Source organism: Chelonoidis abingdonii, chromosome 3 (genome assembly GCF_003597395.2).
Source record: "Chelonoidis abingdonii isolate Lonesome George chromosome 3, CheloAbing_2.0, whole genome shotgun sequence".
Taxonomy (NCBI): Eukaryota; Metazoa; Chordata; order Testudines; family Testudinidae; genus Chelonoidis; species Chelonoidis abingdonii.
This window is the reverse complement of record NC_133771.1, coordinates 173,121,609-173,145,949: the sequence shown is the minus strand read 5'-3', so window position 1 is coordinate 173,145,949 and position 24,341 is coordinate 173,121,609. Positions and strand designations below refer to the sequence as shown.

General features: G+C 39.0%; 2 protein-coding genes across 6 annotated transcripts in view; one reads left to right on the top strand and one right to left on the bottom strand.

The window, feature by feature from the left end:
- Window positions 1–14,299, top strand: part of RAB3GAP2 (RAB3 GTPase activating non-catalytic protein subunit 2) — an 82,297-nt gene extending 67,998 nt beyond the window's left edge. For all 5 annotated transcript variants that reach the window (XM_032801342.2, XM_032801332.2, XM_075064337.1 and 2 more), the window contains exons 28-35: window positions 1,024–1,094; window positions 4,994–5,029; window positions 5,726–5,800; window positions 6,366–6,584; window positions 8,680–8,769; window positions 8,875–9,093; window positions 10,175–10,333; window positions 11,622–14,299. In XM_032801342.2, the coding sequence (XP_032657233.1) occupies window positions 1,024–1,094; window positions 4,994–5,029; window positions 5,726–5,800; window positions 6,366–6,584; window positions 8,680–8,769; window positions 8,875–9,093; window positions 10,175–10,333; window positions 11,622–11,768 (1,016 nt within the window). In that variant the 3' untranslated portion in view covers window positions 11,769–14,299. The remainder of the gene's footprint in view (window positions 1–1,023; window positions 1,095–4,993; window positions 5,030–5,725; window positions 5,801–6,365; window positions 6,585–8,679; window positions 8,770–8,874; window positions 9,094–10,174; window positions 10,334–11,621) is intronic.
- Window positions 14,300–14,615: 316 nt separating this feature from the next.
- The window catches only part of IARS2 (isoleucyl-tRNA synthetase 2, mitochondrial), a 66,597-nt gene continuing 56,871 nt past the window's right edge, over window positions 14,616–24,341 (bottom strand). Inside the window, 8 exon segments of the mRNA XM_032801388.2 lie at window positions 14,616–15,041; window positions 15,354–15,498; window positions 17,154–17,344; window positions 17,565–17,710; window positions 18,746–18,852; window positions 20,426–20,557; window positions 21,239–21,364; window positions 23,073–23,175. Of these exon segments, the coding sequence (XP_032657279.1) occupies window positions 14,899–15,041; window positions 15,354–15,498; window positions 17,154–17,344; window positions 17,565–17,710; window positions 18,746–18,852; window positions 20,426–20,557; window positions 21,239–21,364; window positions 23,073–23,175 (1,093 nt within the window). The 3' untranslated portion in view covers window positions 14,616–14,898.

Here is a 24,341-nt window from a genome sequence, read left to right as displayed (position 1 = left end):
TTAGTGTACATAGAGATTCATTTAAATCTGTACAGTTTGTTGTGCTAGCCAAGCAGCTCTGCCTAAATCGGGGACACTGATGCTGACATTCAAGCTCCCCCAGTTTTCCCCTTCTAACTAGTTGCCCTTCTTTTCTTCCACAAAGGTTGAGGTATGTAGCTAGGGCTAAACCATATTTAAAAAAAAAACCAAAAAACCCAGAAGTCCTTCCTTGTTATAACACTATTTGGACACATCCACACATGCTTTTGCTAAATTGTTGAAAACTAGTTTAGTTTGAAGCATGGTCAAACACATTTCTGTAAAACTGGGCTAACTTTTTTTTAATCTTTTATGGGGGTGAGTCCTAGCCCAACTTCATCACTCAGGGCCTGTCCTTCAATATTGCCTGTTTACACTGTGCATCATAGAACATAATCCTGTTCTAGGCCACTTCACTGCTTTCAAGCACAATACAGTATATGATTAAAGCACTAGTGATAACCTGTTATACTCTGTGTTCAGCCCCAGACTTGCTGCATGTCTAACAGTTCCTTTAATCATCATACACAATATGATATTCTTAATGGATTAGCCATAGATGTAATGAATCTTTCTGGGCACCAAAGCAGTCCTCTTCTTCTGAAATTGAAACTGGTATTTTGTCCTTGTTGCTTTATAATTTGGCTGATTTGACATCTGCCTCCCTCTGCAATCTCCTTCTCTCCTGATTTCCCACCACTAAAGGAACACTGGGCCCATGTACTTCTGGGTTTTGAACTATTTGTGCTTTGGCGTTAGATGCGGTCTTAAGTGAATGCAAATCCCATGAGACCACTGGGTGACTATATAGTAAAGTCTGACTTATCCTTTTGTTGGAGACTGATTAATCTGTCTCAAAGTACTGTTTCATCTCTGTTCTATTGTACCATTAATTTTTAAAACAGTCCTCTCTTCTTCTGTAATAACGTTATTGTATGGGTTTAAATTAAATGTTTTAATGCTCCATTCAGATGTAGTTTATATTTCTGTGACTGTTTTTAGGTATTGCTCTAATGATGTGGAATACATTTATAGTAAAAAGGCTCTCTGCTGCTACGTACCTAATGGACAAGGTAAATATGCTATTGTGGCTGTTAGTTTTAAGTTCAGTTCTTACTGATAGCGTAATTTCTCTGTAAATAAAAAATCAATCAAATATTTAAAATGTTTTTTATGTTTTTGGCGCATCTTTGATTGTAGAGGTAAACTATGCTGCTTGGGTGGTTTCATTATATTAATTGGGTAACACTTGTTTTTGAAAAGCATGTATTGGAAAATGATCTTATTGTAAGTTTTAATAGGCAGCTGAAGTTGGCAGATATTTTCACACACCAATATTGAGTATACACTTAATTTTTTTCTCACTTGACACTAGCATAGAACTATACTGAATTGGTGAATTCCAAAAAGTTCTCCTTTGCAATAAAATGTAAGTCTTAAAAATCTTTACCAATGATTTTAAGGAATGTGAGCTTTCCATTCCTGTATTATCTGTCCTATACATTTTATCAACCTGATAACTAATAAATTAGCTTAATAGATAACCCAAGAACTACATTTTTTTTCTATGCATTTCTGTACCTGCACTTGATGGTTTTTACCATGAAACCTTCATTAAGATCACACACAAGTTGCTTTTTGGCTTGAGTACTGTATTCCTTCTAGGCTTTGGGGTATTAAAGATGCAAAAACATATACTAGATGGTGCTGAACACTCTCAACTCCCTTGGCTTGCTGAATCAGTCTTATATTATAGGACCTGTTTGCCATCAGTTCTGCCATGCTATGTCCTTCCTAAATATGTCTGTTAATGAGCTTTCACACATTTTAGTACTGAATTAACTAGCTTACTTAGGGAGGAAAGGGGGTGATTCCAAATTATGTTTAAGTGCTGCTATTAAATAGTGGGTCTCTTTAAACTGAAGGAATTTACCTCAAGTGTATCAATTTGCAAGTTGTAGAGGGGAGCTAATTGATCGCTAGCATGCTAGTACAGAGAAGTCCAGATATTTGTAGTAGTTTTTAGGGCAAAAGAGGGGAGTACCAAAGTAATATGCTGGTGATGACTTTAGAGATGCTGGGGTATCATCATTTCTGTCCCCTCTTTCTTTTTTCCTGTTCTCCTTTCTGTGGCTTATCTTTTTTTGTATAATTTATTCATTTCCCTTCTGCAACTAGACTCATGGCTGCAGAAGAATTCAGTTAGTCACATCTCCTAAGCAAAAGTTCTTTACCTAATGGTACTGCTTGCATTTTTACAGCCCCTGCTTCTGTAGTACCTTGGTGCATTAGCATCTAAATAAGTGTGGGTAAAGATTCTTTGCCTTATTTATTCAGTCTTTTAACATACTTTCTTACCTAACACTTTGAACATATCCATGTGCAATATCTGTTAAAAGTAAGCTACCTTTACTTTATGTATTTAAATGTGTTTGAAAGCTCCAGTTGAGGGCTCCTTAGAAGCTTTTATATGTATTACAATATAACAATAAAAGGCTAAATATCTGTAATAACTTATCCAGCCTTCCCACACCTCTCAAAATATAAACTGCCCCAAATACTGTTTGATATGTTAGCAGTTATTCAATTCCCAAAGTGACTATGAAAAGTTCTCCAACTTACAGACTTTAGGTATAGCATGGTGGATGCTCTTAATTCAAGTTGCTATATGAATTCCAGGGACATATATCTTCCTTCAGCTGTTGATTAGACTGTGCTGTGGTACCCTAATCACAACAGAGTTTGGATCAGTGAGATCTTTATACCATGGGAATGAGTAACTTCCATCTACATGTGTTTTTCATCATCTGCCGAAGATTCATCGAGCTGTGGAAATTGGAGCTTAGCAGTACTATCGTAACTTTCCCAAACAGGCAATAGAGATCTGACTCTTGCTCAGAATTCAGACAGACAGGAAAGTGTGATGATTTACATTGTATAATTTTCTTATCGCAGCTTCCTTATCTCAATTGATATTCTGCAGTGTCCATTTTTCCTTACTACTTTTTCATATTTGTCATGTGTTTCGTCTTCATTCTTGATACTGTTGCCCCAATCCTGCACCACTGAGGTCTTTGGGAGTCTCTGAGCCCTGTTCTACACTGTGTGTGTGTGTGGGGGGGGAGAGGATATCCATCTAAGTTATGCAACTTCAGCTATGTGAATAACGTAGCTGAAGTCGATGTACTTAGATTGACTTACTGTGGTTTCTTCACCATGGTGAGTCGACTGCAGCCACTTCCTCGTCAACTCTGCTTGCGCCTCAGCGGCGCTGGAGTACAGGAATCAACGGGAGAGGGCTCAGGGATTGATTTATCATGTCTAGATTAGACACGATAAATCGATCCCCGCTGGATCGATCACTGCCCGCTGATCTTTGGGTGGATACGTGGCCGGGGCAAAAAAAGGGCTCCAGTGGCGCAATCGGTTAGCACACAGTACTTATGGGGGGAGGGATAGCTCAGTGGTTTGAGCATTGGCCTGCTTAACCCAGGGTTGTGAGTTCAGTCCTTGAGGTGGCCATTTAGGGATTTGGGGATTGTTCTTGCTGTGAGCAGGGGGTTGGACTAGATGATCTCCTGAGGTCCCTTCCAATCCTAATAATCTATGATTCTATGACATACCCTAAGTTGCTGTCAACAGGCTTTGGTTCAGGTTTTATGTGCCTTTTAGTCCTTTCACATCAGTTTTACACCAACATAACTCCATTTGTTTCAGTGGAATTTTTCCTTCATTCTCCCTGATATAAACTAGGTCAGAATCAGGCCCAGTGTGATTGACCCAGCTAGAAATGAAGAAGAACAGAGAAATTTCAGCTTAACATTTCACATCTTTTCCATAACTGAACATGTTCCACATGTAACAGGAAAGTATGATTGTCAACCTTGAAACACAAATTCAGTGCAAATTGAAGAGATTGAGAGCCAGAGTTTGCCATTAGCTGCTAAGAGTTTTATTTTTTTCTGCCTCAATATTCAAATGATTCAAAAACCAGTGAAGTGGTTGCAGTGCTTCAGAGATTGATGAAGGATTGCTCTAAGAATTTCCTTACTTATATTTAGCATTCTTGTATGTGATAGCTTTGTGAATATTAAGTAAAAAGTCAAATGAAGATTACCTTCGTTTAAAGATGCATCTTATGAAAAATCAGTTCAAACCGTTGAAACTTGAATTGGATCCCAAGAGGGTAGCTCTGTCTTGCCATTACACAGATTTTCTCCTAACTGAGGGTAGCCTATTTAACATGTTATTCCAAGAGTCAAGCCTTTAGCTGGGACAGATGGTTTTGTCTCCTTTTAACCTTGTATCTCATCAGCTTCCAGTCTGGAAAGTCACCGACTTACATAATTCAATCATCATTTAATGTTTTGAAATAAGTTATAAAATTACTACACTAGTAGTAAAACCAACCCAAATAAATAACACTGGCAAAGATGGAAAGCTAGGAAGGGTTGTTGTCATGCCACAAGATTTTTGAATAGTATTCACCATGGGTAAATGTTTCTAAGCTCTATAGAAAAATACATATACGTGCTATTCAGATGAACATAAATAACAGGCTTCTTAGGTTAGGAATGTTACAATCATTCTGCAACTATTTTTTATTTCATAAGGAAGACTTTATAGAATGTTTAAACATCTTGAAGATGACTGTTGCATGATTTTCAGATGGCAGATAGATAAATCAGAGATGAGAGACTGTGGAAAACTTCAGCCTGTAAGGAATGTTTTTGCCAAAAGCTTTGCCCATTGAAAATATTCAACATAGAAACTGCTTCTCAGCTATTATTTCGTACTATAACCTGTAGCCAATCACAGTTCTTTTAATTAAGATAACCACTATATTGTATCTACCTTTTGTAGAATTTTTTTTCTATTGTATAAAGAAAATAAGTTACTAATATTAAGTTAATACTTTAACAAATAGATTGCTCATGTGTCAGACTTATGCTGAAAATTTGTTCTATAATAGGTTGGAAAAGCTCCGAAGGACAGATTATGCAGAAGGGCAAGTAATACTTTCGATAAATAAAGATGACAAGGAATTTAGAAATATTTGATTACATTTTGTTTCAATGGTCATTACATCAGTTTTTCATGTTTTTAATGTGCCAACGCATAAGGAGATCTGGGTGGGAAAGATTAAAATAAAAAATATTGATGAATTTTAGCCAGTCTTAAATTTCCAGTTTGACAAATCAAAGTTGAAAGGTGTAGACAAATCTAGTAAAAATGGTACAGAAAGTGAACTTGAGACGGAAGCTTACCCGACTAACATTTTGTCCACATAATTTTATCAACTGGAAGAGTGAACTGAAACTATGTTCCGGGCATAGTGCGTTGTTTGTTTCTGACAAAATTTTTTTGCGGAATATAGTTACTTAGAACAATGTATTAAGTGGATAGAACAAGCAACTTTTATAGTCAAAACTTTTTTCAGATGTTGCAAGCTTTTTTGAAATTCTCAAATTCTACTTTTGTCTGTTTTATCCAAATCTTTTGTTACAACTGTTTGGCCTTAACATAATGAGATAAAGGAACTGAAATTAGCGGTAGTGCTTTTTGTTTGTTCTCTAGCAAAGCCTGTCCTCCCAGAAATGTAAACATTTCTGATAAAGACCCTCCTTTCTGTCTGTTGCAACTAAAATGTTTTAAAATGCATCCAAGTGAAATCACGTTGCAGAAATTTATCTTTATTTAATAGGATGTAGGTATGGGTGATACTGCAATGACATCTTTTCTTGGCTCATGTTCAGATCTTCTTCAAACCTTAATGGAGGTAAAAAAATATTTTTTTGATTAGAAAATACTTAAGAATATGCATGGTTTTTAGTAGTGGGTTTTCACCATGAAAATTGAAGGCAACATGAATAATATAGCTACAGGGCCGGTGCTTCCATTTAGGCAGCCTAGGCAATCGCCTAGGGCGCCAGGATTATTGGGAGGGGTTGCATTTTGCTGGGGGGGGGGGAGGTGCGGCCAGGCATGCCTGCGGAGGGTCCCCTGGTCCCGCGGCTCCGGTGGACCTCCCGCAGGCATGCCTGCGGCAACTCCACCGGAGCCACAGGACTAGCGCGTGGGGTGGCGAAATGGCCGTGCGTCCAGGGCGTTAAAAACACTAGTGCCAGTCCTGTATAGCTACAATTACTTTAATGACTTCATTTAACCAAAGTCTGTAAATTATTTTCCAGTGAACATGGAACATTTCTATTATTTTTTTAAATACTTTTTTGCAAAAGAAATTGTGGCTTGTAATATAACTCCTGTTTGTTTTTAATAGAGATTCTCAATCTTTCTGAACAGTATCGTAAAGTAATAATTTTTCTGAATGCTGGTTGTAATAGGCTGATGTTAGTAGTGATGAAATGCAAGCTCCAGTATTGGACACAGAAGATGCCTGGGTGTCAGCTGAAGGACCAATCTCAATAGTAGAGCTAGCCCTGGAGCAGAAACACATCCACTACCCACTTGTCGAACACCAGTCGGTATTGTGCACTATATTATACGGAATCATGAGGTTTTCTCTGAAAAGTGTGAAACCTCTCTCGCTATTTGACAGTAAGGTATGTCAAAGGTGTTATGAGTACGTTTTATAATACAATGCTGTCCTTGCTGCTGCTAGTTAACAAGCATGCATGTTTTATCAGTTATTTATAACTAGTTCTTTAACCACAGTATGTTGATTGATGTCATGTCAAAGATAATTGGTGCACTCGGTTCAGCTAAGGATTGTCACCAGAATAGCAGTCCACAAACTTTCCTTCTGAATAGGATGTCTTGAGAGTGGTTTAGGTGTGTGAAAATCCTTATTTTAGTCCATCTAATGACTGTTAGTGGATGGTGAGAACTCAGGATGCAATCTGATTAGGTCACACTTTTGTTAGAAAGCTGTAAGATCAGAGAAATTACAAATAATAAATCTTCTATTTCATTATCGTAATGTCACTCTCTGTATCAGTTATTCCTGATGCTTTATGCCACACTTCTTTCTTGGAAAGAATAAATAGCTAGTAGCCTTGAGAACAAGAACATACTGATTAAAATAAATAGTTGCTATATTTAAAATGGAATCTGTTGTTGCTTCTGAGTCCTAAAACAGCTGTAAAGAAAATGTTATGTATTGAGCTGCTTTCCTTGCAGCTGAGGTACACACACTGAGTGAATTTTAGAAATAAAGTGCTGATGTAGGCTATTGTAAACCAATCCTACTGGGGAAAAAAAATTGGTTCTCTGTAGAACTGTCATACTACAGATGTCTCCTTAAAGATGTATTGAGATTTTTATAAATACAAAGTACCATTTTTTTTTTTTTTTGGTATTTTGCTATTGATTCTTGTCTAGACATAGTTCCCACTTAGCACTCTGTACCTATTTAGCAAAGCACTTGCACGCATGCTTAAGTACCCTTGACTGCCAGTGAAAGAGGTTACCTCTTTTTTGGGCGTCTTGCATAAAGCACCCTTTTCCCTCTACCAGAAATGTCCCTAACTCTGCAAATCAAACCACTATCACAGAAAGAAGAATAAAAAAAGTTGTGCTTCCTTGCCTTTTTTATATGGTTGTCATCCTCCCTTGTCTTACTTTTCATCTTTGCTCAATCACTCAAAATTCCCCCATGCTCTGCAAGCTGCATGGGAGAACTTCTTCCTGAAAGATTGCTAGGGATTCTTGGCTGGCTGATTGACTGTGGATTTAATAGTATATAAATGTTTCAAAGGCCACTTCATCATCTGATTTCTAACAAGGCAAGTCTTTATCTAGAACTAAATTGCAGCACTTGAAATTAAGTAGGATTGTATTACATGGCTACCCTGCAATTCCTTTATGTATTTCTTGTTGGTGGTGCACAGAGTTATTTTGCAGGGTCTAGTAATTGAGGTGCACACTTTAACTGCCAGTATTTTAGTGTTTGACACCTGCCTTTTTGCACCAGCTTCCATGTCTAACATGGAGCAGGACAACTCGGTCAATGCCATGTGATGAAGGAAGGTCACCCTCAATAGAATATTGATGCATTTACCTCCTTTGGCAAAGCTCTGCCTTTTCTTGTCAAATCCATTATGACAGCAGGACAATGGTTACTGTCACTTTTTTTTTTTTTTTTTTTACACTGTGTGCACAATTCAAGGGCCATTCAGTGAGCCTTAAAACAAAAAACAAACACAAAACCTCTCAAATACTTTACTTTGTTAAAAGACCCCTTGGTAGGATGTATTTCACACTAAATGTCATAGTTGGCATGTCAGTCTAGAATGATAACCCTCAGGGTCTGAAACCAAGGCTAGTGGCTTAAAAAAAAAAAATTTCTTTCCTTATGTAATGATAGCTCCATTTGGTTAGATAACTATAGCAGATTGAGAACCCCCTACTATTGAAATTAGTAGCCTAACTTTTAAGCTTGAATGCCAGGTGAAGTAATTAAAAAAACCTAGAAATATTAGTAAAACACATGATTGCTTAAACAAATGTGTTTCTTTTGTTTCATAGCCTTTCAGTAATTTAAAATACTGCATTTCTCTTCGGGATTGGAAACTAAGATGCAATAGCATTTAAATGGGGGAAGAAGTATTATCCCTTCAAGAGCTTGATCAAAATGGATCTGTTTTTCTCTGCCTTTCTCACTCAAAGGAATATGGGGTTTTTCTGTTCTCAATTTAGGGCAAAAATGCATTTTTCAAAGACCTGACTTCAATTCAGTTGCTGCCCAGTGGGGATATGGATCCAAACGTGTTATCCTTACGCCAACAAGTGAGTTTAAATCCTTTACACTGCCACAAGGAAACTATAGACCTTTAAAGGCGTTTCAAGTAAAATTAAACTGCTGCTAACTCATTTTGGTGTTTTGCTTCCAAGTTCTTAATGAAAGCTGTGAGTGCAGTGGTACAAGTACAATACTCAGCACAAAAGGCCAGAGGGCTCCTAGAAGAGGCACCACTTCCTGCTGAAAAAGACAAGGACTGGCCAGCTTTGGCTCTGGATTTGGCTCAGCATCTTCAGCTCAGTGAGGATGTGATTAGAAGGCATTATGTATGTGAACTGTATAATTACGGCATGGATCATCTCGGAGAAGAGGTAATGATTAAAAAGTGCCTTTGGCAGCATGAGTATAGCCAGAATCATGAGGCACAGCTGAATTACTCAGCGCTGTAACTGGACAGTTCTGATTCATAGTCTCCCTATATTTTAAAAACAATTTTGACTTGGCTTGTGCCCCTGAGCAACAGAGAACATACCACATTCTAACACTTGATTCTGGTGCACATAATTATCTGGGACAACCATGTTAATTTTTTGTTTGATGCAAACAAGAAAAATATAGGACAAATTATTTGGGAGGAGTAGGGGGAAAGAATTCACACCTTTCGCTGATGGGATTCTACCATTAGTGCAGAACAAAATTTAACTAAGTAGAAACAGTCATTGCCAGTTGTGCTAAGCACCGAGGTCTGGGATAAGAATTCATTTTTATTTGTCAGAACAGTTAAGAAACAATGTGGGGATTCAAAGTACTCTACTTCCATTTTGAGCAAACCCGTAACCCAAACTCTAGCACTTCACTTCAGTGTCAAACTTACTTAAACGAGTTGTCACTGAGGAATCCTTGTGGCACCTTAGAGACTAACAAGTTTATTTGGGCGTAAGTTTTCATGGGCTAGAACTCAATTCATCAGAGGTATGGAGTGGAAAATACAGGAGCAGGTATCAATACGTGAAAAGATTGATGTTGCCTTTCTAAGTGTGAGGTCAGTCTAATGAGACAATTCAATTAACAGTAGGATACCAAGAGAAGAAAAATAACCTTTGTAGTCGTAATGAGTGGCCCATTTCAAGCAGTTGACAAGAAGGTGTGAGTAACAGCAGGGGGAAATTAGCATTGGGGAAACAGAGGGGATGTGAACTCATGTTTCAAGAATCTTAAGGTATGAGCTTGAGCCTTAACACCTGCTGCTATGTAGCCATTGTAAAGTTCCCTTCTACAGTGCAGGACTTGGCCAAAACTGTGGATTTGTTCCACAATCTTCAGTAAAAGTCACTAACGAGCCCATGCCACTGGCTGATAAATCCGTTTCAAATTCCTTCATTTGTCTGTATATTATTTGAAGGTCAGGGCTGAAGCAAGATAAAGTCGTTTTTGGTGTATTCTTATTCTCAGGCCATTCTTCAAGTGCATGACAAAGAAGTGCTTGCATCACAGCTACTTGTGCTGACAGGTCAGAGACTGGCCTATGCTTTACTACACACACAGACGAAAGAAGGCATGGAGCTGCTGGCCCGACTTCCGCCAACACTATGTACCTGGCTTAAAGCTATGGTAAGTTTGGCCTAAATGAGAAAACAAATTTATAGGAAGATTCATCTTGACTGAAGACTTATTACTTTACACTACAGCATTACTAAAAATGTTAATTTTTAAAGTATGTGTCTAAGCTTACCTGAATTCAGTTCTGGTTAACAGGAAAAAGACAGCCCAGCATGATCAACTATCTGGTCATCTGTACTCTTTTATAAATTTTCTAAAAAGCCACGCAGTTTCAGGGTTACAAGTTGCATGTACTTAGTCAATTCAGAGGATAGAGCTAATATCTTTATTGGTTTAAAATGTGAGTGTATTGCAGAAATGCCTCTCTTGACTGCTAGATTTTATTGGGAATCCTTTTACCAGCACTTGCATGGGAGTAAGTTGTTCAGGTGCATGTAAACAATTGCACATTTGCTGCTCTTGAGGACAAGATGTGTAGGAGCTCACAATGTCCGTTTCCCAAAGATTAAATCTACCTTCACTGTAATGGCTGTGGCATAATATATGGAGATATACCTATATCATAGAACTAGAAGGGACCCCAAAAGGTCATTGAGTCCAGCCCCCTACCTTCACGAGCAGGACCAAATACTGATTTTGCCCCAGATCCCTAAGTGGCCCCCTCAAGAATTGAACTCACAACCCTGGGTTTAGCAGGCCAATGCTCAAACTATCATGTTTTAAACCATGGGCTTGCTTTACTGTGTATGCTCAGCTGCTTGTAGCTGATCGTTCCTTAGCCTGGGGGAAAGACTAACTTGTGCTAAATCTGTGAAACAATTCAAGAAGTTGTAGAATGAAGCTTCTTTCAGAGGAAATAACTTTAGTTTGATGCTGTGCACTAGTGAGTGTCATGGTTCTCTTCATTAGCATTCATATAAAGTGCAGCATTATGTTGTATATAAGACTCAAAGAAACTCATACAGGAGGGACATAAGTTTAAAGACTGTACTGCAGGTAGCATTTATCCTAGTGGAAGTCAGGATCCTGCACAGAACTTTTCAACTTTGATTCAGATCAAAGGAAGCTGAACTTAGAAAAAGAGTTCTCTGAAGTCTGCTGATTCCCTGAATGTAGAGTTCGAAGGGGAGTAATAATAGAAGAATAGCTGTGACTTCAGCCTAGTACTTGATATATCATCTTTAGGCTTCATTGTACTGGGCTTAAATCCCCCTTGCTTACTTAACTTGGCTCTGATCTAGAGGTAAGCTTAGGAACCCATTTACAATTACAAGCAAACCTCATTGTAGCCTTTCCTTCTACCATTGCTCTAACACTTTTTCTAAAAATCCTTTTGCAGGATCCCCACGATCTTCAAAATGTTGATGTGCCCATTGCAACAACAGCGAAACTAGTAAACAAAGTAATAGAGTACTTACCGGAAAACCATGGGCAATATAGCCTTGCCTTGAATCTGATCGAGGCTGTAGAAGCAATCCCTTCATGACAATTTACAGACTAGTTTTAAACACTTCTGCTGTAAGAGGAGGCAGTGCATGATTTTACACACTGAGGCTGATCTTTGTAAAGGGAAACATTCATGTGGCTTTTGTAAAATAAACTTAATTTAAAAAGCAAATGCTTTTATAGTGGAGTCCATCTAAGTTCCACCCTGTTGTGCATAATATACTAGGAGCTAGTAATCTTTGTACATTTGTCAATAACTCAAATGCTCCACTATTTATTTCTAACTCAAGCATTTGTGCTCTAGCTTAGATAGATGGTTACATTTAACAGCAGTTTTATTCCACTTATTTACAAATTATATTCTTACCCTAACATGTGAGATTTTATATTTCATACTCTGAAAAACGTTAAATGTATTTTCCATATGTTATTGAACAGTCAGTTGCATAAATCTGTATCATGTAAGGAAAAATTTTAGGCATTCCCGTTTTTCTGAAATAAAAATGGTCATGTTTCACTTCCATAAAAGTGTTACATTCTAAAGGGCCCCTAATAATTAATCTTCCAAGGTGCCAGAGTTGATGGAGGGGCTCACTTCCTGTAACAGCAGTACAAAACACCCTAGATGGGGCTAAAATTAGAAAGGAACCCATCAAAGTTCAAGTAGTGGGGAAGAATACTTTTAACACCATCAATGTAGAAACAAACATCACTTAAGGCCTCACCTAAACATGACTGGAGCATAAATTTCCTAGTGCAGCTGTTATGAAAATCCTGGTGAAGTTAGGTTTTCATACCTCAGTTCCTTAAATGAGTTATTTAGAACCACATCATGGGATAATACACCCTCTGAGGTGTGATTTCTAAAGTGCACTAATGTATAACACATTTAAATAGCATTATGTTAAAATGTGCTAGGGAACTTCTAGTGTGCACTAGCAGGGTCTACACTGACCCATTAAAGTATAAGATGTTAGCTTGCTTTAGAAATCATATCCTTGTAGTGTGCATTATTGCCCACTGTGCTGAAGATCTGTAATACAGAATACCTGTCTTACAAAGCCTTGTGTGTTCTTCATAGCGCAGTGCCACAAGATAGCTGTATTACGCAGCCAGAATCCTTAAGTTTTGGGTGGTGTTTTCAAGCCATCAGAAGCAGACCACCAGTCTTATCTTACAGCAACTGAGTATCCCTGTTGTACTCTGATATACATGTTTTCTGCAAACATCAGGACTGGAAGAATGATTCTCACCAATTCTTGGCTTGAGCCTATATCAGTTATAATGGAAACAGCTGGCTGACTCCTGTAACTTCTTGCACCTGTTTGCAATTGTTAACTATACACAAAATCATAAATCTACCTTATTAGATAAAGAAATTTGATAACAATAGGATATAGGATTCACCAATAATAGAAGCAACCTACTCAGTAGTGATTACCTTCTCTGAGGTGTGCTGCTGTTGCCGCCATCAGGGAACTACTGTTAAAATGGGAACAAGAACAGTTCTTGGAGGTTGGGACTGCCACTCGCCTGTAGAATAACAAGCTACAAGAAGGGTTCACTTGAAATAAACACTTAATAAGTAAACTTCACCAGAATGTCAATTTAAGTATTCTTGGCTCTTAATATACAGGAATCAGTTTGCAATGTTACTTCACTTCTAGCAATATGGAGGCTTTTTGAAAGTATGGCATTCTGTTTTGCATTTTAAAGAATGTAGCTAACATTCATTTACACCTATTGCTGTTGTATGACATTATGGTTACCATGAAGGGTATTATGCTAGTGAAAGCAAATAATGGCCAGAACCTGCTAACTTTATAGACTGATTCAATAGTATGTTTCATAACACTGACAAGTTAAATACTGGTAAGAGTCACATGGCTGGCTGAGTTGTTCTACGGTAAGACTGTAGGGCAGTTTCCACTGAGGCCACTCTAGGCCTTACTATACCATGCCTTGTCTAGAGACAGTATTTTAACCCTCTGTAGAAATTAATGGATGTTTGAGAACCTACAATCTGTCATGAAACCTGCTTTAGCTAACACATTAAGGGTATGTCTATACTACCCACCAGATTGGCGGGCAGCGATCAATCCAGTGGGGGCTTCGATTTACTGCATCTAGCCTAGATGCGATAAATTAACCCGAGTGCTCTCCCGTCGACTCCTGTACTCTACCACTGGGAGAGGCACAGGCAGAGTCAACCAGGGGAGCAGCAGCAGTCGACTCAGCACAGTGAAGACAAGTTGATCTAAGTAGGTCAACTTCAACTACGTTATTTATGTAAATGAAGTTGCATAACTTAGATGGATATCCCCTCCCCCAACATACAGTGTAGACCAGGCCTAAGGGTTGTTTCTTGTTTACATTAAATCCCTTCACACTACCAGAGCAGCATGAAGGAACTTAGTGTAATTGAGAATCAAGGCCTAAGGTGTTATGTGAAGCACTTTGCATCAAACCTGTAATGTACTGTGTGTAATAAAATTATGTGTATATACTGTTATTTTCTGTGTCACTTGCTGTGGATTTGAGTACATCAAATAAACTTGGGATTTGATTCTAGTTTTCTCCTTCCATGGGCATGCAGACCGGAATTATGATGTATAGTTAAATATCTTTCCTTACCAGTTACTTCAGCATACAGAAGGTTTAGCTGAACTACGCAACTTCACAAAGTCAGTTTACAGCACTATGAGTAAAGTAATTTAGACCTCACTATCTGCAGCTACTAACATTCAGTGCCAGGCAATACCCTGCCATTTCAGTAGCTGATCCCCTCTTTTACAAGAGCCATCAAGATAAGTTACAGCTGGTTTCAGAGAAAGGACTCTTACTTCAGACCACATTAAATTTTGACACACACTTGTAGTACTAGTCAGCATTCAAAGAACGGCTTTTATTAGGCGAAAAGTTGATATAAACATAAGCATTTTTAAAGGCTTTTCCACTACTGTAGTTCTGCTCAGATTAAGGCATAAAATGCATTGCCCATGAACTGCTACAGCTTTCTCCAGTCTATACTGAGTTTTCTTGAACTCTTGCAGTTACTTTGTAGCTCAGGGGTTCCATTTGGTTAATGAAACATTGACCTTACCATCTTTTATATTTATATATTTTATAGTCCAAGTGGAAATATCTACATAATAATTGTCCAGCTCACTTCATTTTCCAGCCATGACTTTGGTGCAGCGTGGACATAGTGACAGTGGAGAATCAGCACTGTACTTCCTACAACGAAGGCATTTTGCTTTAGCAGCTGGTAGGACTATAACTTTATAAGATGACTCTTCACGAATATCACCACCTGTCAAAGACAATTTTACTGTATAGCATACAGTCAGCATTGAAAACCCAGCTAACACTGCAGCCTCCCGCTAACTGCATTTGGGGGGGGTTAACATTTCTTTATTCCTTTCTATAAACTAAAGCTAAACTCTAAGAACCACCTTTGACCAAAATCCTAAATGCAGGTAAGAGACCAAGAAAAACTAGTGTGCAGAAAGGGACTGATCCTGCTCAGCATGAGCTCTTGGTAATAGATACATTTCTAATCTGAGATAGCTGTTTGCTAGGTAGAAGCAAGCACTGATTAGTTCTGTTAGTCCCCTTTTCTTACCTTCTAAGTTAATCAAAAAGGTCCCTTTAATGATCTTTTCATCTGTGGCCATTTCTATAGGTAGTTCGGACAGTAGAGTTGTCTGTGAAGCCATCATGATTTCATTTAGCTGTGATACACTGGAAGACTCCTCAGACTGCAGTGTCTGGAAAGAAGAGTTCGCTTTCTGAACTTTAATAGCTTAAACATTTGCAACAAATACAATGCAGCATGGGGTTTGCACACATTCTTATGGGTGTCTGCAAGCTGCCTGATTCAAGTCCAGCCCTCCTGCTAGCAAAGGCTAGAGGTATACACTTGGCTGCAGGACATTTCAACAAATGTTGCCAGCAAGAGCTTTTGTCTGAGCCACGTCTCCAGCTGCGGGAGTACATCCTACTGCCAACAGTATGACAATTATACTCTGGCCTCCCAGCTCCTGATGTCAGGGGCATAAAACAAAATGATTTATCTTAATGTTCAGTTTTGATACCAGATTGACAACGCTGGAAATCTCTCCCGCCAGTATCATTTCAAACTTCAGCATACACCTTCTTTAAATGCCTTAGGCCCTAGCATAAGTCAATCCCTTGCGTTTTAAAGATTGAGTTTAAGACATGGCAGTAGTTTCTCTTGGACATGTTCATTAGCAACTGGACCGAAACAACTACCAACTTCTTTCCTATAGGCTTGGCATTGACTTCAGTCATTTAGACCTGGTTTGAACAGAGGACCAAGAAACTGAAGTGTCCAAAATCCCTTGCCTATTCCTCCTGTGTCAGTTCCACATTCAGTACTGAACTGCAACCCACTAGGGAAGCCTGCACCAAACTCCTAAATCACGTAGGACAGCAGGAAGTCTGGACCATGTGTCCATTTTCAGAACAGAAAATAGCCCTTTCACGTATGATAAGTGTGCTGACCCTGGCTCAGAAATCAGCTAAGTGGAACATTGTCCGTGTTGTTAGCAGTCATCTGAAAAATGCTGCAAAGGACTAGATCGATGGATTTAGGCACCTAAACCCAAAACTTAGATCAAAATCCCCAGTTGGCTGCCACCTGAACTTGTCAGTAGCATTTACAAAGCTGCTTATGTCCTGATGCCGCCGAGCCGCTTGGCACCCGAGTCCCAGAGAGATGCTCACCCTACCTGTCCCCGCACCGATTAGGCACCCTGTGCCAGGCGAGTGCCCTCACCACCATGCTAGAGGGGAGCATGGGGTAGGTCTCAATCACATCTGTAGAAGCTGTTCCACTGTGTGAAATACCTGAATATTCAATGGGGGAGGCAACATGGTGTTCTAGGCCAGCTATTAGAGCATGCACTTGAGAGATGGGAGACCTGGGTTCATATCACTACTCCAAGGCAGAGGGAAGATTTGGACCCAGGTATCCCATCCCAGCCTAGGTGAATGCACTAACCAGGGAGGGAACACGGGCACTGGTCTCCACTTTTTGCAAGAAAGGGGTGACTTGACACAGGTGCCTAACTCCAGGAAAAGGCTTCCAACTGAATCCCAAGTGGTGATTGGTATTTAACTCCCTTTGAAGGTGGGGCTCAGGTCACCCCCTCTCCTTAGTATTTCCTACTGTCCTATTGCTGTCTTCTGCACCACCTAACTCTCCCTGTGCATTGTACAGAGCATTGGGCTCCTGACCTGGGGCTGTGGATTCCTCTAGACCTCAGGGCACCTCCTTGTTAAGCAGTGAAACCGTGACTCCAGGTCACCTACGGAGATCTAGCCCAAAGTGCTCAAGCAGATCAGGAGTTATTTTTTCTAGATATTACCCAGTGGGTGGGTGGGTGTTTTTTGTTTTTACCTCCATTAATTCAAAGAGCAGCCCAGGGTCGATTACAATGATGACTTCATGCTCCAAAGCATTTCTGCCAGCAATGGAGCCAAGGAAAGAGTCTCTCATCGCACATGCAGCCTCCACCACTTCCTCTAGGCCAGGTTTCTTCCACACGGAACTTGTGTTAATCCAGCCAGAACGGAAAACACTCTCCGACTCTTGAAACAAAAACAAACCTGTTCAATGCATTGGAGTTTGTGCTGTTTAGCTCAAATAAAAATAAGTATTTAAAGAAATCAGCTGCCAAACAAAGGATGGCAAGGACCTTTTAATTGCAAAGTTAAAAAATGCAAATTTTTGTCCATAGTTAACTGTTCTAGTGCAAGTTCTCTGAAATGTTAATGTCTGTTTTTTGTGACGGAGTTGTACATGCCTTACCTTTCCTGTATGGGAGGAACTGGAAAACCTCCTCTGCCAGATGAGGAAGGATTGGTGCAAGTGATCGCACCACTACATCCAAAGCCTCGACTAAGGCTGTTTGACATGAACGACGTTTAGGATCTTTTTCTCCTTCACAATAAAGCCTGAGATTCACAAGAGGGGAGAGTTTGTGAAGTTGCTTTCAGTAAGGAGAGAAAGTGAGTTAGTTCAGCCAGATACAAGATGTGTGCTAAAAATCGGTCTTATTTAGATGTTTCAATATAGATCTAAGGGCTTAACTTTAAGCCATAATTTGTTTTTCAAAGTCTGTACGTAGATTACACTGTGTTCTGCCTTTACAACAGTTATGGGTTTCAAGTTATTGTTTACAGAGGTTTCATTTGACTGCTTTGCATTTTTAACTGGCTTCAGTAAGCCAAAAGTTCTTAGTGTAGGAGGGATGATATCCCTCAGAAAGCTTCAGTGTTTTGGGTCCTCAGTAGAGAGGCCTAAACCCAGCCTCTGGACTGGCATAACAGATCTCGAAGAAAGAAAAATTCATCCCTTAAAGGAAAATTTTTCTTGAAGAAATTTGAGACTAAGGATCAGGAAACGTGAAACTCTGTTCTGGAAAACTTGGGACAGATGTAGCAAAAGTATCTATTGGAAAATCTGTGACCTTCCCGTTCTTGCATTATAAATAGCAATGTGCATGCCAGAAGCTTTTTTTTTTTTTTTTTTTAAAACAAAGCCTGCTAAGTCTGATTCTGAACCCGTAAGTCCAATTAAAAAGATTGTTGGCTAAGAACAGGATGTGTGTCCCCTCTAGAAAACTAAGCAATTCAATTAAGAGCCAGTAACACAAAAAGCCTATTGGGGCTAAATCTATAATATCTGGTATCCCTTCCTGTTACGTTTGGAAGGAAACAGGAATTGCTGAAATACAGACCTTAAGAAGATGGGTTCAATGCTGCTGGATACTATAAATCACCCTCTAGCGTCTAACTAAAATTCATTAAAAATAAATTCTATTTTGCTACAAGTATTTGTTTTCAGGGTAGCATAGGATGGATATATACTTCAATCATTAATTTATATTATCTCCTTTATGAGAGTTCCACAGCTAATCTCAAACCAGGTTTCTTAAACATCATAAAAAGCAAAAAGTTGTCTTAGTGAAGGCAGGAATTAATACCTACCTGTCTTTGATTATGCTGAAGTAAAAGTTGGACAAATCTCTAGTGTGGAATGCTTGCAACAAACGAATAACTTTGCCATAATCGTATTCCTTGTATGCTTCTGTAATCTGGGGAACACAGAGATGACAGCAGCACATCCAATTACTATCACACTGGATAGAAATGCAGGTCATGATGAGCCTGGGAACATTTTCTTTTGAAGAAAGTACAGGAAGGGGGAAAGTGCTTAGTAGAAGAAAGGTAAGGAGCCTGGGAGAACATCTTTCTGGGCTCTTCTGAGGGAAAAAACCTGATAATTCATCATTCATATGAATTGGACAATGAGTTTGTAACAACAGGAATAGAGAAATCATTCGAACACACAATCAAAACATCCCTCTCTAAGGGATAGCAAAGAGAAATAAGATCTAAAGAAATCCTGTTTTCATGCTAGTATATCTGGTAAAAAAGATTAAGGGAAGAGAAATCCCAAAAGCATGCTAGGTATAGCAACTACTGTTCTACCAGGTATTTCCAGTACTCCCCTCTCTGCTTAGCAGGTTTTAGGAGACAGCCTTCTGATTTCTTTCATAACTCGAGTTTGCAGAATGAATTTCTGGCTCAATTATCCTACATGTGTTTGGTAAGCTAGGTCCTGAGCTTCCTGAAATTCAATTTGGTTCACCTAACCAGCTCTGCGAAGGTATGTTCACCCTCTCACCACTTGTACATTGCCAAAGCATCTTTGCTAATTAAAATAAAAAACATCTAACCAATTTGTCTCAAGATTTTGAAAGAAAATTTTTAATCTGATTCATATTTATAAAGTGAACATTTCATAACCTGCAAATTTCCTAAGTGACTGAAAGCCAAGTGATTCTGCTATAGCTACTCCAATCTTGAATGTAATATAGCATTTGGAGCATTGAGAGGAACATGTTAGCTACACAGGTCACATACACCAAAAGTGCTCTGAATTGCATTCAAATATATTGACCAAAAAAAATCAAAAAAAACCCCATTAGATATGGCTATATACCCTCCTCTAATTGGAGCAATTTGAGGTCTCTGAAGGCAGGTTCAAATAAAGCAAAATTTAACACGCATGCTTAGGACATGTATTGAAGTTTTTTAAACCTTTCAAAAAGCCATAAGTTGCCCAGAGTAGTCGCAGGCCGTATTAGTGATCACCCTAAGCGTCCCATTCTGCCCTCACACACTAGCCTTTACTCCCATTGACTTGAGTGGAAGTTGCATGCATGTGTCAGAGAGCAAATTTAGCCTTTAGTTTTTTAAATAGGCTATATTCAGATGGCTACATGAAGATTAAAGCTCTTCTACATTCATACAGTTAAAACATTTGTATGAGTTACCTCTGTGTATTATACAATACAGATGCATGCCAAGTGCAGTCTACTGTGAGGTCTTTTTCTTGCCAAAAATTGGCATTTATAATGGAAAGAATTCAGTTTTATAGACAGTGTGCTACACCGCTATTTCCTTATCACTATTTTAAGGCAGATCTTCATTTTGCTCCACTATTGGAAAAGCTCACTATTTAATTTTTTTTTTTCCAGAATAATGCACACACACTTATAAGCATTTTCCCCAGAGACATTATATTCCCAATTTAAATTAATCACTAATTTAACCCCCCTTGTATAACAGAGTACACAGTAGATTACCATAATTCACCCTCACCTTTTTAGCATAATCCTGTAGTAAGTGTAGCATGTACTGGTCTATTACATACATCTCTGAACTGGGGATGGAGTCAGTTTCTGGATTGAAGTCAGCCATGTTTCCCAACATAAAGCGTAGTGTATTCCGAAGCTAACAATAAATCATTCCAAAGTGTTAAATGAAACAGTTTCATCAGAATGAAGAGTAGACAAGACACACAAGAGACTTCCATCTTGTCCATTTAAATTTAAATAAAATATAAAGCTCAACCATTTTTTTAACTGATGATTCCAAATCATTACAAAATACAGTACCTGTACCAAAAGGATCATAGCAGAAGAGCTGTGAACAAACAGGTTATATACAAACAACAGTAGCTAAAGAACATATTTTTATTTCCCCTAAAATATATTACTATTTGACCAGAACATCACAAAAAGGAGCAATAATAATTATGTGCTTGGGGAAAAAACGCTTCATTTTCAGCTAAAAGAAAAGCTCACATACACCTCATTGCAACAAATTTCAAAGTCTGTGGTCATCTTTGCTCTCACGATGGATTCTACTCTGTAAATATACACCTCTACTTCAATACAACGCGACCCGATATAACATGAATTCGGATATAACATGGTAAAGCAGTGCTCCGGGGAGGGCGCGGGGCTGCACACTCCAGTGGATCAAAGCAAGTTCGATATAACGCGGTTTCACCTATAATGCGTTAAGATTTTTTGGCTCCCAAGGACAGCGTTATATCGAGGTAGAGGTGTAAAATCAAAGGTGAAGAGGGTGTGTTCTCTTAAAATCAAATGCATCATATTCAGGTCTAACCTTGTTTATGTCATCTTTTGCAGCACTAAGTACAGCTGGTCCAATCAGCACCTCAGTAAAAACATTTGATTCTGCCACCCACCAGCGAAGGACATCAGCGCCATACGGAGGCTCCTTACTGTGGTCCTGTTCATTGACAAAAACGCAAAGCTCTTTTCAATGCTGCTTATTTGCAATTTAAGACAATGCAAACACATTTTAAAACCAATGCAGTAAGACTCCAGGATCAGTAATATCATGTTTGTATTTGTGCCCAAAAGATCTGTCTACAAATAATTCTAACTAAAATGTACACTCTGGAATTTAGATACCCACCCTTTGTTTTTACTAGATTGGTTGTTACAGCAGTACTGTAATACAAGCTCACAGCAATTACAGCCTCCCTCTACCTTTCCTTACAATATCTATTGGAGGCACAGAGCAGCTTCAGGTCCAGTGTGGCACCAGTAGCAGCTAATCCAGGCCCCCTCCTCCTGGAATCATACTTAGTGGGGTGTACCACCTCATCTGAACCCCAAAATCCTAGCCCCACGCATTTGGAGTGGGTAATGAAAAAGACACATCATTTTATCTTCCCTTCCAATACCACTGGACAATCAGGGTGAACAGAGAACCAGTATACAAGTGTAGAACAGTTTTTCTAAAAATTAATTGAACAGAAATGGGGCTCAAACTCTCCACCTGCTTATGTACTGAATCCTCTGCCACTCTGTCAACTGATGGCACCACCGCAAACATTGCTAGCCCTGCCCCTCCAGCAGGTCTCCCAGCGTCGCAGCTGTACTGTGATTTTAATGATTTCCTTTCTTCAGTACAAGGAAGTGCCTATCAATCACCACACAATCTAATAAATAGCTGAAGAGCGGCTTTACTATATTACATTATTTAGAAAGCCACATTAATTCACTTGCTTCCCAACCAATTTGATAACTAGTTAGGAAACGATTACTTTGTGGCTCTATCCTGAGCATTCATCAAACAACTCCTCCCCACTGCCACCTGCTGTATGATTTACTCCAATATATTTGATGTCTAGAAAAATGGCATGGTTCTAACTAATAAAACAAAAGATACAGTATAAAAATTAATGTCTTTAAATGATTTTTAGCTTCAGACTCTATTCCACATTCTCTTTGAAGTTGGAAGGTCATTCTTCTCCCCCTTGATTTTTTGACACAAAGAGAAAAGTTTTTAATCAAATCATGTCAGTAAAGCCTACTAAGGATCTGTCATTCTATGCCGAAGATTCACATAATTATGAAGAGGCCCCCAACAGGATCACCAGTAAAAGCAAGGACTAACAAAACTCAGTGTTTCAGAGGATTTACTTTCAGTATAGCCTCTCCGAATGAAATGAAAAGTTTCCAGATCATCAAGAAGCCGTCACTGGCCTCACACTACATGCCTATCAGTATGCAAATTAAGCCACAACTGTTGTACTGCAAAGATCTCTCTCGGCAGCACACATCCAGTTAAGCTTCTTTAAAAAAACAAACAAAAAACCCCCTTATAATTCAGTTCTAAGCTCTTGAGAGATGTTATTCTACCTTCAATAGAATTACTACAGCCCCTCTCCATTCCCTATCACCAAAGAATAGTCATATTCAATAGAATTAATCTTAGATTTATTGCAGCTTGAACACTTCAAAGCTGAGAAACAATTCAAGGTTTTAATTTCAGCTCAACGGACTTCAATATATCCAACTTTATTATACAGCAGCTTTCCAACAGTCTGCCATAAAGCAGGGAAATGTTACACAACCACAACACTGCAGTTCTTGGTCACAAAAAATGTAACTAGAAATGCCATGACACAATGCGTGTTGTGACTTACTTGGCCTCCATTGATTACTACGTCAGGATCGACCACGTTGCCAATAGATTTAGACATCTTCTCTCCTTTTTCACCAAGAGTAAATCCATGAACCACTAAAGTCCTAAGGAAAACAAAACCAAACCCAAACATGTCAATATTACTTAAAAATAAATTAAGCCTTTGGATTTGTATCTTTTTAGTGTGGCAGTCTTGTCTTTCCAGAAGTAAACTCTAGCCAAGAAATCTTCAGTCCAAAATGAAATCTGTTGAGTACTGAAATTTATGTCTATAGAAGAGCAGAAACACTAGATCTCCAACAGTCTTCCTAACTGTACAAAACCACTGGTTTTAATAGACTAAATTAGTGGTGAGCAACCTGTGGCCCATCAGGGTAATCTGCTGGCGGGCCATCAGATAGTTTGTTTACATTAGCACAGCTGCTCACAGCTCCCAGTGGCCACGGTTCACCGTTCCCAGCCAGTAAGAGCTGTAGGAAGTGGCGGCCAGCACATCTCTGCAGCCCGCACCACTTCCCGCAGTTCCCATTGGCCGGGAATGGTGAACCGTGGCCACTGGGAGCTGCGGCGGCTGTGCAAATGTAAACAAACTGGTAGACCACCAGCAGATTACCCTAATGGGCCGCATGCATCCAATGGGCCACAGGTTGCCCACCACTGGATTAAATCTATCAGACTATGGGTGACTAAAGTCAATGGCAGTTTTTCCACATTATATCTATACATATTTTATATCTATACACACACAAATAAATAAAAAGGAACACATGCACACACACAATATATGTTTTGTACCATTCATTTTTCCATTTGACCAAAATAGACATTTACATTCAGTGCATATGCATTTGCTCATTTAAGTTGTTTATAAAAATCCAAGTAGTATTATGCTTCAGTCATTCCAGAGTACATGCTTCCATGCAGATGATGTGCTCATTTAAAAAATAATTCATTAATGAAATTTGTGACTGAACTCCTTGGAGGAGAACTGTATGTCTCCTGCTCTGTGATTTTACCTGCATTCTACCATATATTTCGTGTTATGGCAGTCTCGGATAATGACTCAGCATGTTGTTAGATTTAAGAACATTTTCACTGCAGATGTGACAGAACACACAGGAGATTCAAATGTGGGATTTCTAAAGATAGCTACAGCATTCGACCCAAGGTTTAAGAATCTGAAGTGCCATTCAAAACCTGAGAGGGACGAGGTGTGGAGCATGCTTTCAGAAGTCTTAAAAGAGTAACACTGTGATGTGGAAACTATAGA